This window comes from Ziziphus jujuba, chromosome 1, assembly GCF_031755915.1.
Source record: "Ziziphus jujuba cultivar Dongzao chromosome 1, ASM3175591v1".
In the NCBI taxonomy this organism is placed as follows: domain Eukaryota; kingdom Viridiplantae; phylum Streptophyta; class Magnoliopsida; order Rosales; family Rhamnaceae; genus Ziziphus; species Ziziphus jujuba.
Window position 1 is genome coordinate 36262765 of NC_083379.1, and position 14138 is coordinate 36276902.

The 14138-nt window shown below is 32.0% G+C and overlaps 1 protein-coding gene across 1 annotated transcript; it reads left to right on the forward strand.

Annotated features, from left to right (window-relative positions):
- Positions 1–249: 249 nt before the first annotated feature.
- Positions 250–5223, forward strand: LOC107431104 (G-type lectin S-receptor-like serine/threonine-protein kinase At4g27290). The gene is made up of 7 exons (XM_060813966.1): positions 250–1540; positions 1668–1790; positions 3183–3334; positions 3422–3632; positions 3772–4009; positions 4084–4234; positions 4846–5223. The coding sequence occupies exons 1-7, from the start codon at positions 250–252 to the stop codon at positions 5221–5223; spliced, it is 2544 nt and encodes an 847-aa protein (XP_060669949.1).
- Positions 5224–14138: the final 8915 nt, after the last annotated feature.

Consider the following 14138-nt stretch of genomic DNA (forward strand, 5'->3'; position numbering starts at 1 on the left):
TTTTTTTTTTTTTTTTTTTTTTTGAATTCAACATCCTACATATGTCTGTGAAGAATAACAATTTCTTGTTTTTAACAAGACATTTTTTGGTTTAGCACTGAAATCTAGAAATTTCTGCCAACCAATCAAATATCAGTCGTAAATTCAACTGCCGTGATTTTAGTTACGTAGAAATTAATGGGATTGTATCCTTAACATATTTGATTTCTAAGCCGATAGCTCCAGAGCCATGCATGCCAGGTAGAAGAAATGGGGATTCTTTCTTCTACCACATTTTTTATCACTACCATCATTCTACTTTCTTTTTCTGACTCTTCCATAGCCCTCGACACCATTTTCGGAACCCAAGCCATCACTGACACTGAAAACAGCACCTTGGTTTCCAAATATGGAAAATTTGAACTGGGTTTCTTCAGTCCAGGTAGTTCCTCAAACAGGTATGTGGGAATCTGGTACAAGGATATTCCATGTAAAACTGTTGTTTGGGTGGCTAACCGTCAGAACCCAATCATCGACTCTTCTGGGATTTTGATGATTAACAGAACAGGACATCTTGTCCTTCTCGGAAAGAGGAGTATTGTTGTTTGGTCAGCAAGGCCAACTAAATCTCTCCAGGCTCCGATATTACAGCTTTTTGATACTGGAAATCTAGTATTGATAGATAAGAAAGATGATGAGAATTCAGACAATAATTATTTGTGGCAGAGTTTTGATTATCCTAGTGATACCTTATTACCAGGTATGAAGTTTGGATGGGACTTGAGAACTGGTATTGGTCGGCATATAATACCATGGAAGAGCCCTGATGACCCTGCTCCGGGAGACTTTGCTTGGGGGGTTACACTTTGTGAATATCCCGAGTCTCAAACGTGGAAAGGCTCCAATAAGTACTATCGGGATGGACCCTGGAATGGCCTTCGGTGCACTGGTACGCCTGAGTTAAAACCCAACCTTTTATTCAGTTACGAATATGTTCACCATAAAGATGAAGTGTACTACATGTTTCACCTAAAAAATGAATCTGTAAAGACAAGGTTAGTTGTAAACCAGACCAATGGTTATATCCGGACACGCTATGCTTGGAATTCAGGGACTCAAAGTTGGGATGGGTTCTCATCAATGCCAAAAGACGTTTGTGACGGGTATGGCCTGTGTGGTGCCAATGGAAACTGTGTCATTTGGGAAGCCCCTGTTTGCCAATGTTTGAAGGGTTTCACGCGAAAAGGAAACTTCTTGGACTGGTCTCAAGGATGTGCACGGAATAAACCTTTGGACTGCCTGGACAAACATTTATCCGGGTTTGTCAAAATCAGTGGCTTGAAATTGCCTGATACTACACATGCTTGGGCAAATGCAAGTTTGAATCTCAAGGAATGCAAAGCCAAATGCTTGAGCAAGTGTTCTTGTACGGCTTATACAGATTATAATATCAGTGGAAAAAAAAGTGGGTGTGCCATGTGGTTTGGAGACTCGATTGATATAAGAGAGTTTCAAGCTGGTGGGCAAGATCTGTATGTTCGATTACACGCTTCAGACTTAGGTATATATGGCATCACCTATCTTCTCTGTTTCATTTTCATGTGTTTTACTTTTCACGTATTGATGCTTGAGTAATTGATCGTGCTAATGCTATTTTTGTATGTATGGTGTGCCAAAATCATGTGAAGGTGGAGATGGTGAGCGGATGGTGAAAATTGGTGTGGTAATTGTGGCCGTCTTTGTTGTGGCTTGTGGGCTGGTCTTGCTTGCTTGTTACATCCGCCAAGTCAGGACTAGGAAATGCCTAAAAGGTAAAACTACTAATCTCATCACCTTTGCAATACTATGTCAATTTTTCTGTAAACTATGTGTGAGTAATACAATCCTTTTTAGTCAAAAAAAAAAAAAAAAAAAACACACAATAATTTTTAAATACAGTGATTTTTTTTTAATAACAAAATGAATATGTGCGTTAGACTTTTTTTTTTCTTTTTTCCTTTCTTTTTGTTTTCTTTAATTTTGTATAATTGAAAAGTTGTTAAAGAGATTTATTAAATGTACTTTATCATAGGATTTCTTTTTCATTTTTTTCATCATGGGTTAAATGAGTCGTTAACAGATTTCAAGTTCTTTTAATAAATGGATTTTAGCTTAATAGGTGGTATTTGAGTTTGGAAAATTTAATACGAACTTAATACCATTCATTTCCTAATCTACTCAAGTCTGATTAATTTTAAACAAGTTTTTTTTTTTTTTTATTTGAAGATTCATATCCTCTCCTTAATCTTTTTTATTCATGTCTTTCCCTTTTTGTCACTTACGTTTTTTTTTTTGTTACTCAAAATATATATACAGAGTTTAAGAGGGAAAAAAAAAAGGCATGAATAATATTAAAAGCAAAAAAGGGACTTGGTTATAAAAATAAAAGAAAAAAAAACTAAAACAAAAATACAAAAGTAAAGACAGATTATTCAAAAAAATTTACACATGTCAGAAGAGAGAAAGCCCCAAAAAAAAAAAAAGAAGAAGAAAAGAATAAGATACGAGTAAAAAATGAAAAAAATAAAATAAAAGTATCTAAAAAAGTAAAAGTTAAAAAATACAGTAAAAAAAAGAATAGAAGACCTAATTGAAATGAGTAATTAGACTTCTAGCCACAAAGGAGTTAGGTCCCTGAACATGCCATATTATGCTCATATAATTTTTTTTTATTTTTTATTTTGAATTACCATGCTTAGTTCTATACGAACTTGTGAATTTTGATTAATAAAATTACTTACCCTCAATTCGATAGCGTTTATATTCTTCTATTTCTAGTTTTCTTTTTTAATTGAGAGATCAAGTATATATAAATAATAATCATGACTACTATAAATACATATTAGTCATTTACAATAACAAAAAGAAAAACATTTATTAAAATGAGGTTCATGTTTTCAGCCATTTGAAATAGTTTTCAATTTTGTATTTTTTAGATTTGTTTCCTTTAATCTTGTTGTTAATTTCTTTAAAACTTAAAGTTAAGTGAGAAGCTTAACTATCATTTAGCACAAGTCAGTTATACATTAAGAACTTAAAATCAAAAAAGAAAAACAAATTGAAAACCAAACACCAAAACGTAAAGGAGGAATTACATTCATTGCTTTATTGAATATGACATTTAAATTTGATATTTAGCTTCCTTTCTTCATTACACAATGCAGCGACCATTGAAATGATAGAGAATTTGAACAATGAAAGCCAAGCAGAAAACTTGGATGTGATCTTCTTCGACCTTGATAAGATTGTTAAGGCCACTTGCAACTTCTCAAGCGATAATAAGCTTGGGGAAGGCGGCTTTGGACCGGTTTACAAGGTAACTAACTCCACAAACATGCTGACAAGAACTGTCAAAAGCCTAAATTTATTTAATATATCTCATATTTCTTCTTCAAATGTTTAGGGTACACTAGAAGATGGGCGAGAAATTGCTGTGAAAAGGCTTTCAAAGAGTTCATTACAAGGAGTGAACGAATTCAAAAATGAAGTTGCTTTGATTGCCAAACTTCAGCACAGAAATCTAGTAAAGCTTCTTGGTTGTTGCTTAAAAGGGGAAGAAAAAATGCTGGTTTACGAATACATGCCCAATAGTAGCCTGAACTCCTTCATTTTTGGTTTGTTTATCTCACAAAACTCAGAAGTTTAATTAGAATAACAATATAATTTCCATTAAAATATGGTACTTGTCTATATTGTTGTATATATGAGATGTCAAATGAGAAATTGGATTAATTTGACTATCATTCTTTTCAGACAAAACAAAAAGTAAACTTTTAGACTGGTCCAAGCGCTTTCACATAATTGGTGGAATTGCAAGAGGGCTCCTATATCTCCATCAAGATTCAAGATTACGAATTATACATAGAGATCTCAAAACCAGTAACATTTTACTTGATATTGAAATGAATCCAAAAATTTCAGATTTTGGTATGGCTAGAGCTTTTGGTGGGAATCAAAGCGAAGGGAATACAAATAGAGTTGTTGGAACATAGTGAGTATTTTATTTTAATTCTCTAACTTTTCATCTTAAATATATTTATGTTTTGTTAACAATTTTTTTTATAGTGGTTACATGGCACCTGAGTATGCTATAGATGGGCTATTCTCAGTGAAGTCAGATGTCTTTAGCTATGGAATTTTGTTGTTGGAGATTATATGTGGAAAGAGAAATAGAGGGCTCTATTATCCAAACCACACATGTAACCTTGTTGTACATGTAAGTGCTAATTTCTTATTGATTCTTATCTTTGCATAATAAATATTTGTCATGGTAAATCAATCATTGTTAGCCCATCTCTCATATAAATAGTTTGACTTTGGTCAAGTCTTTAAGTTTAGAACTTCATTTGGATTAACATCTTGCAACATGTTGCAGGAGAAAAGTCAAGTCCCTTATATATATATATATATATATATATTTATATATATGTATATATATATATATATATATGCGAGGAAAGTTCTTTACACAAATGGATTTGATAAAGCTTTTTGACAAATCATCTTTACCATTTGCTTTTCATTGTCTAATGGTGAATAAATAATCAACCTTAATAAAACAACTATTAAAATGGTTAGTTTTTAGAAGTTATAATCCATTTAAAATAAAATAATTTTCAACTCTTAGATCAACCTCATTCAATGACTACAATGATTCGTCAAAAAGCTTTGTTCAAATCCCTTTGTACAGGGAACTTGCCCCTATATATTTATTTTAATATAATATAATGTATATGTGTGTGTTTGAGATCTTACGATCAATGGTGTTTCAACAAAATATTAAAAGTAAAGCACCTTGATTAAGAAATTGGATATCACATGTTATAGGCATGGAGATTGTGGAAAGAAGGAAGATCTTTGGAACTTATTGATCCATGGCTCAAGGACTCAAGCGATCTTTCTGAAGTGCTTCGCAGCACTCACATTGGTCTCTTATGTGTGCAAGAGCACCCTGAGGATAGGCCAAACATGTCTTACATGGTTTTGATGTTAGGCAGTGAAAGCACCTTGCCTCAACCAAAACAACCTGCTTATTCATTCAGTAAAGACATTATTGTAGCAGATTCTCCATCAAGCAAGCAGGAATCCTTTTCCACCAATGAAATTACTATAACTACTTTAGCACCTCGATTGAAATTTGTGATCACAGTTCTAATGTTGTCACTTTTAACATTTCAATGTGTGAGATCAAAACTTGTCCTTTGAAATTAGTGTCAAAGGAAATTTAAAAGAAATATATATGTAGAAATTAACTATTTAGGAGTTAAAGATGCAATTTCTAGTATTCTGTTTATAGAAAATGGGGGACTTAGATTTCTAAATGTTAATAAAATTGTCAGTTTGAGCAAACTAAACTCATTGGAAGATTCAATTACGATGGTCTGATGGATGTAAGGAGTTAACATTCTACATCCGCATATGGATTCCAGGATAGAAAGTTGAGAAATTTCTACTTTCTCATGCTTACAAAGAATGAAATGCAATCCCAAATTGTTTAACAAATCCTTGTCTGAAATTTTGGTTAGGCATTTAGTTGTGTATGGTCCTAGAAAAGTTGTTGAGTTGTTGTTGAAGATAGTAGAGAGATGATGAGAAGCTGTTAAATTTTCCATTATGCCATGCCTCTCAATTGCTATGCGATACTTCTCGTGTAACAAATAAATGTTTTATCAATGATCTTGTAGCAGCAGTATTTTTTTTATTAGCATAGAAGTGAAAGGGGAACCAATCTACACCATCTTTCAACATTCTTTCAAGTAAGTTTTTAAACCTCATAACACCTTCACATCGTTTTCAATTAGAAAAATATCATATACATAAAGGACCAAAAAAACTACTCTTAAACCTGAATCTTTTTATATGAACATGGTTCATCAAGACTTTTCTCAAAACTAAACATTTGTATGGCCTAATCAAACCTGATGTTTCATAATCTGGATGCTTACTTAAGTTCATGAATTGACATATACAACTTGTATACCATGTGTTTTTGGCCTTTTTCTATAAACACTTTTAACTGCTACATATAGATGTCCTCTTTCAACTCAGCATTAGGAAAGTGGTCTTGACATCCATTTGCCAAATCTCATAATCAAGAGTTACTAATATAGCTAAGAGAATCTAGACAGATTTAAACATGGCTATTAATGAAAAGATTTCATCATAATCTATATCCTCTTTCTAGGTATAATCTTTTGCTAACAATCTAGCTTTGAAGGTTTTTACCTTCCCATCTAGTCCTTTTTTTCTTTTTGTAGATCCACTTATACCCGATCGGTTTTACCCTTTTTGTTGCTTCTATAAAAGACTATACTAAGTTTTAATATAAAGATTACATATCATGGTTCATGTCCTTTTTCCACTCTTGCACATGAACATCTTCTAACGCTTCCTTGTAAGTGGTAGGGTCATCATCTAAATTATATTGACCTCATACATCTCATCCATCAAGACATATAATTTATCCATAATGGCCTTTGCCACTTTTGCCAATAATTTAGCTTTGAAGGTTTCTACCTTCCTATCCAGTCCTATATTTTTCTTGTAGATCCACTTGCATCCAATCAGTTTTACCCCTTTAGGTGTCTCTATAAGAGACTAGACTGAGTTTGAATCTATAGATTTCATCTCATGATCCATGGCCTTTTTCCACTCTTGCACATGAACATCTTCTAATGTTTCCTTGTAAGTGGCAAGGTCATCATCCGAATTATCCTTAATGGCACATGAACATCTTCTAATGTTTCCTTGTAAGTGGCAAGGTCATCATCCGAATTATCCTTAATGGCCTGATACATCTCACCTATCAAGACATATGATAGATCTCACCCATCAAGATATACCTTATAGGTTTATGTATCACTCTCCCATTATGAGTTTACTGCATTAGCTATTGTACATGTATTGGAGGATTTAAGTTCAGTGGTTGTGTTGGATAACTAGTATTTTCATTATCCTCTTCTTGTTCTTAAATTTGATCCTAAACTTATTCCTGTGCCTGTTCACCTTCGAGTATTTCTAATATATTTTCTCTTCTTTGAACATGCATATGAAACAGGGATGGAGGCCCAGGAGTTTTAGGTGGGTTTTGAACTAAGTCAAGCTTTTCAAAAATAACCTTACTCTTAGGTTTAAAATTCATCATAAAATCCTCTTCTAACAAAGTAACATAAGTACTCACAATCACTTTCTTTCCTATGGATTATAAAAGATTCCCCCTATCGTTCCCTCATATATTTTCATACGAGATTCCAATTTTTAAAGTTTGTTTACTAAAACATGTGCTGGGGCACCCCAAATGTGAATATGATTTAAACTAGATTTTTACACTTTTCCATAATTCTATTAGTGTCTTTGAAACAAATTTAGATGAAACCAAGTTCAGTAGGAATATAATTGTTTCAAAGACATGTTTCCAAAACGATTAAGGTAAAGATGAATAATTAAGCATCGATCTTACCATATCCAAAAGAGTCCTAGTTTTTCTTTTAGAAACTCCATTTTGTTGAAGTGTCCAAGGGATGACAATTGAGAAATTTTCCCCTTTTAAGCCAAAATAAACTTAAACTTACTAGATAGGTATTCACCACCTCAGTCGAACCGCAATTATTTAATATGGACACCTAATTGCTTTCTACGTCAACCTTATACTCTTGAAATTTATCAAAAGCTTCAAACTTATGGCGCATTAAGTAAACATGACCATATCTTAGTATTCATCAGTGAACATGATCAAATACTCAAACCTGCCTCTAGCTTGAACACTCATTAGTCGCATACATCAATATGCATCAATTTATATGATTTCCTTTAGCCTCAAAAGGCCTTTTTATCATCTTACCTTCCAAACAAAAGTCACATATTGGTATAGATTCAAAGATTAAATATTTTAGCATTTCATTTTTAACCAAACAATGAAAATATTAGAGTTAATATGACATAATGGCAAGTGCCAAAGATAGGTTTCATTCAACATTTTTCTTTTCTTAGACAAGGGAAGTTGTTCATCATCTATATTTTCAATGGCATTAAATCATAAGATAAAGGAGTTAAGAAATGAAGAACATTCATCAATTCTCTGGAACCAATAAAAGTATCATTACTCTTAATTGAAACTGAGGAATCAAAATGTACTATCAAACCATCTTTAAATAAATAACTAACTCCACTAATCTTCTTTCCATCACAGAGACATGTTCCCCATTTTTCAACTTCAAGCTTTTTTGTTTGTTACTGAGTGGGCTATTTTATTTGAACCACTATAAAGAGTAACAAACATGGTTAGTAGCTCCTAGCTCAATTATCCATTTATCCTTGTAATTTTCTACTAAACAAGCCTCAACTACACATAAATTACCCATAACTAATTTAGCACAATCCTTTTTCCAATGACTTTTAACTACACTTGAAGCACTTGCCTTTTAAATTCTTCACTGCAGCTGGTTTTGCAACTTAAACTACTCCTTTTGGCTTTTTGTGCTTTTTTTCACCTTTAGGCTGCCACTTAGGTTTAGAAAAACTTTCAGCATGATATACATTTACTGGCTTCATGTTTTTTCATCACTTTCAAGTTAGTGCATGAGATTAATCGTAGAAAGCTTCATATTTTACATATTCTAGTTTAGTTTGAACTGATTGAACTGTAACAGCCCAGTCCACCCATATGTGATATTGTTCACTTTGGATCCCACCCATAAGGTTTTAAAAAGCCTCACACGAGTTAGGGGTCCCACCCATTCAACAACTCAGAATATTGTCCTCTTTGGCTTGGCTCACCACAACCTTAAGGTTTTACGTTCCCATATGGGAAGGCCTTGCAGTGGTTAGGGGTCTCACCCCTTCACCTGCCAGTCCCACTGGCCCAAACCTCAAGCCCAACTACGATGCTGTCAGCTTTAGGCCTGGTCTGTATGACTTTGTTTCCCTTAAAAGGCCTCACAAGGGAAAGGTATCCACACCCTCTTATAAGGCATGCTTCGTTCCCCTTTCCAAAGCGGATAATATCACATGCCTTATAAGAGGGTGTGGATACCTTTCCCTTGTGAGACCTTTCAAGTGAAACAAAGTCGTGCGGGCCAGACACAAAGCGGACAATATCGTAGTTGGGCCTGAGGCCTGGGCCAGTGGAACTGGCAGGTGAAGGGGTGGGACCCCTAACCACTGCAAAAATTTCCCATATGGGAACGCAAAACCTTGAGGTTGTGGTGAGCGAAGCCAAAAAGGATAATATCCCGAGTTGTTGAATGGGTGGGACTCCTAACTCGTGTGAGACATTTTAAAACCGTGCGAACGGGGTCCAAAGCGGACAATATCACATGCGGATGGACTGAACTGTTACAGAACTATCAAAAAAAGATTCCAAGATCATATCGATTTGCATTTCTTCATCTAGCTTAGCCCTCATCATTTCTGCAGGACTGAATTGCCCCATCATCATAAGATAATGTTCCTCGACACTTTCTCTAGTCAGATCAGAATACATTAGTGTCCTTATTGCTACTCATCTAGCAATAATACAACTTTTAGTAAACATCCTATTTAGAATTTTGTCATTTCTAATGCATCTTCTAGATTGGATATTGACGTCTATCAAGAATTGGCAAATCTAGCAAAAATATAACAATGAACTATAATATTAGCCCATTGCCATTCTGCATATCTTATCTTAGTTTCCTCGAACACATTAGCAGCAGATTCTTAGGGCTTTGAGGTTGTTAAGACAAACTTGATTCTTTCAAATGCAAGGATAATAAAAAGGTTAGTTTTCCATTACTCATAATCATTTCCATCCATAGGCTTCTAAATAAAAACCATAGCTAAGGGATTTAGGTTTGACATTTTATGAAGAAAAAAAAAATGCGTATATATTAATATGTAATATTCACACCAAATATATAAGTATGCAAATCCCTTAACTACTTATTTCTTATATTTGTTGTAACAATAATTTAATTTCCATTACAAACACTTATGTTGGGCTAGATATTTGTAATAAATTAAATTTTGAACATGGTATGTGTAGTATCCTACTAAGTCAGCTCCCAGAAAAGATGAGGTGGATCTCAGACTTCTTAAAAGCCTACCTTCTTAAACAGAGTGTTCTTAGATAACACTAACACCTACCACTCAAAATTGATGTTAGTAAAATCTATCATTTTAAACATGATATATATAATATCCTACCAAATCAGCTACAAGGAAAGATAAGGTGGATCTTAGTCTCTTTAAAAATAGATCTTCTTAGACAGAATCTTCTTAGGTAACACTAACACCTACCACTTAAATTTGATTTTAGAAAAATCAATCATTGTTCCAGTATTCTTTGGGCATTGAATAATATTAACAGAGCCTCGTTGGAAGGATTATTAATATTATTAAAATTAAATGTATTAATCATTAGTTTAATTACAAAATCTTTTAATATCTTAGAATTGTCTATGTTGGGCCATACAACCTAATTAAGATTTTAAATTTAATTTAGTTCTAATCCAATCAAATATAGTTACCCTTATCTACTGGGAAATCACATAACTATTTTATTATTGGACCCTTAATGGAGTCATTACATGTTAAATTAATTTTAACATTCACCCATTCAATATCTTATAATTAAATTAATTTAGGGAATTTCTATAATAATATAATTTAGATATAAAACATATTTTTTATCACATGTATATACCATATGATGCAATAATATAGTATCACTTATTTTATATGGCATACTAACACATATAAACATGTTATATCCATATAATTTAAACAATTATAAAAAAATGAATAAAGAAGACCTTAATCCATGGTTTCCTAGAAAGACAAATTACAAGTCCAATTAAGGCCACAAAGCCCAAACTTGATTTATTGGCCTATTCCTCTTCCTTTCTTCAAATTTGCAAGTACATGGGATGTGAGCCGAGTTAGAGCTAGTTTTTCAAGGTTTTAGGCCCATAACCATAAAACCTAGTTTGTCCCCTATTGAACCCAAATACTAAAAACATTAATGGCAACCATAGAAAAAGTCGATCACAGTGAAATTTTATAGGTAGGTATTCCATCACTAGATGAGGCTACCCACCAAAAACTAGCTGAATCAGACTATCCATGCACCCAAAGAAGATGGGTCATTGAGATCCACTCAAGAGCTTCAATTGGCATGTGCAGGCACGTCCGACAACTTTCAGTGATGTTCGTTGCTCATTGGCTTCGTCTCTCTATGTACTACTTGTGCATGATGGTTGTGTCTCAAACCGATATCTAAAATGTCTCGAAAATTGATAAACAATAATGACTGCGCATTTTCCTTTGGGTATTTTACATACATTTTTTCAAAAATTTGATTTTATTACAAAATAAATAAATAAAATAGCTAGAAAAATAAATAAATAAATAAATCAAGGAGGAAACCTAATCTTATAATTAGCCTTCTTGTTACATTCTAGAAAAAAATACAAAAAAAGATTTACCATGGATTAAGGCTAAAAGCTAATCATTCTTCCATAATACTAAAATTACAAATAAAATGAATATTAAAAACCTAGGTGTCATATATCTAATAAACATCATATATATATATATGAAAACGAATTGAGGATTCAATGTGTCACACACTGATTCAACTGGTGCTTTGATACTAATTGTAGGAATTATACAGCGAAATTCAGGAATTGCACAGTTGAATAAAGTATGTGATAGATATATTTTCATTACCTAGTACAAAACTATTCTCTACATTACAGATCTACATGTGGGCACACCTGATTACAAAAGAAACAAGAAGGTTAATTGGGAAAACACACTGAAGCCTCACTCTTTTGGGTATTTTACATATATTTTTCCAAACGTACAATTTCATTAAAAATAAATAAATAAAATTGCTGAAAAATAAATAAATAACTCAAGGAGAAAACCTATTTGTATATCTAGCTTCATTGTTACATTCTAGGAAAAATATAAGCAAAGATTTACCATAGATTAAAGCCAAAAACCAATCACTCATCTATAATACTAAAATTATAAATAACATGAATATTAAAACCCTAGGTATCATGTATCTAATAAACATTATATATTTATATATATATATATATATATATATATATGAAAATAAAATATGGATTCAATCTATTATACACCGATTCAACTGGTGCTCTGATACCAATTGTAGGAATCATACAGCAGAAGACAGAAATCATATAGTTGAATGAAGTATGTGATAAATATACTTTCATTACTCATTACTAACTTATACTAGTGGAGAAAATATCTTCTTAAATCACAGAAACTTTCAAACTATTCTCTACATGACAAATCTGCGTGTGACCGCACCTAATGACAAAAGAAACAAGAATTGTTAATCTAAAAAACATGCTAAAACCTCACTCCATTGGATATTTTACATATACTTTTTCAAAAATCTAATTCTATTACAAAATAAATAAATAAACTTGCTGGAAAAATAAATAAATAAATAAATCAAGGAGGAAATCTAATCTTATTGTTAGCTTCCTTGTTATATTCTAGAAAAATACAAGCAAAGACTTACAATTGATTAACACAAAAAACTAGTCATTCATCCATAATACTAAAATTATAAATAACATGAATATTAAAACCCTAGATGTCATATATCCAATAAATATCATATATATATATATATATATGAAAATAAAATGTGGATTCAATCTACCACACACCAATTTAACCGGTGCTCTGATACCAAATGTAGGAATCATACAGCAAAAGTTAGGAATCGCACAGTTGAAAGATGTATGTAATACATATATTTTCATTCCCCATTACTAACTTATAACAGTGAAAAAAATATCTTCTTGAATCACAGGACTCACAAATTTGTATGTGGGCCCACCTAGTCACAAAATAAATAAGAAGGTTAATCTGGAAAACACATTGAAATCTCACTTCTTTGGGTATTTTACATATGTTTTTTCAAAAATACAATTTTATTACAAAATAAATAAATAAAACTGCTGAAAAATAGCTAAATAACTTAATGAGAAAACCTATTCTTATGGTTAGCCTCATTGTTACATTCTAGCAAAAAAACAAGCAAAGATTTGCCATGGATTAAAGCCAAAAACCAATCATTCATATATAATACTAAAATTATAAATAACATGAATATTAAAACACTAGGTGTCATATATCTACTAAACATCATATATATATATATATATATAATATGGATTCAATCCATCATACATCGGTTCAACTGATGCTTTGATACCAATTGTAGGAATCATATAGTGGAAGCCAGAAATGATATAGTTTAGTGAAGTATGTGATAAATATATTTTCATTATCCATTACTAACTTATAGTGGTGGAGAAAATATCTTCTTGAATCACAGGAATTTCCGAAATATTCTCTACTTAATAGATCTGCATGTGGGTGCACCTGATCACTAAAGAAACAAAAAAGTTAATCTAAAAAACACATTGAAACCTTACTCCTTTTGATATTTTACATATACTTTTTCAAAAATATAATTTTATTACAAAATAAATAAATAAAATGGCTGAAAAAATAAATAAATAAATCAAAGAGGAAACCTAATTTTATGATTAGCTTCCTTGCCATATTCTAGAAAAAATACATGCAAAGATTTACAATTGATTAATGCTAAAAACCAATCATCCATCCATAATACTAAAATTATAAATAACATGAATATGAAAACCCTAGGTGTCATAAATCTAATAAAAATCATATATATATATATATATGAAAATAAAATATGGATTCAATTTACCACATACCAATTCAACCGGTGCTCTGATACCAATTGTAGTGATCATACAGCGAAAGTCAAGAATTGCGCAGTTGAATGAAGTATATGATACATGTATTTTCATTCGCCATTACTAGCTTATAGCAATGTGGAATATATCTTCTTGAATTATAGGACTTTCCAAACTATTCTCTACATGATAGATTTGTATGTGGGTACACCTGATCACAAAAGAAATAAAAAAGGTTAATCTAAAAAACACACTTAAATCTCATAATTTCTGTTTTCTCATTATAATTTTACTTAAAATTCAATGTGCAAAGGAAGTTTCTGAATTTTTGGAACCATGCACATGGAGTATAACACCTCTCCT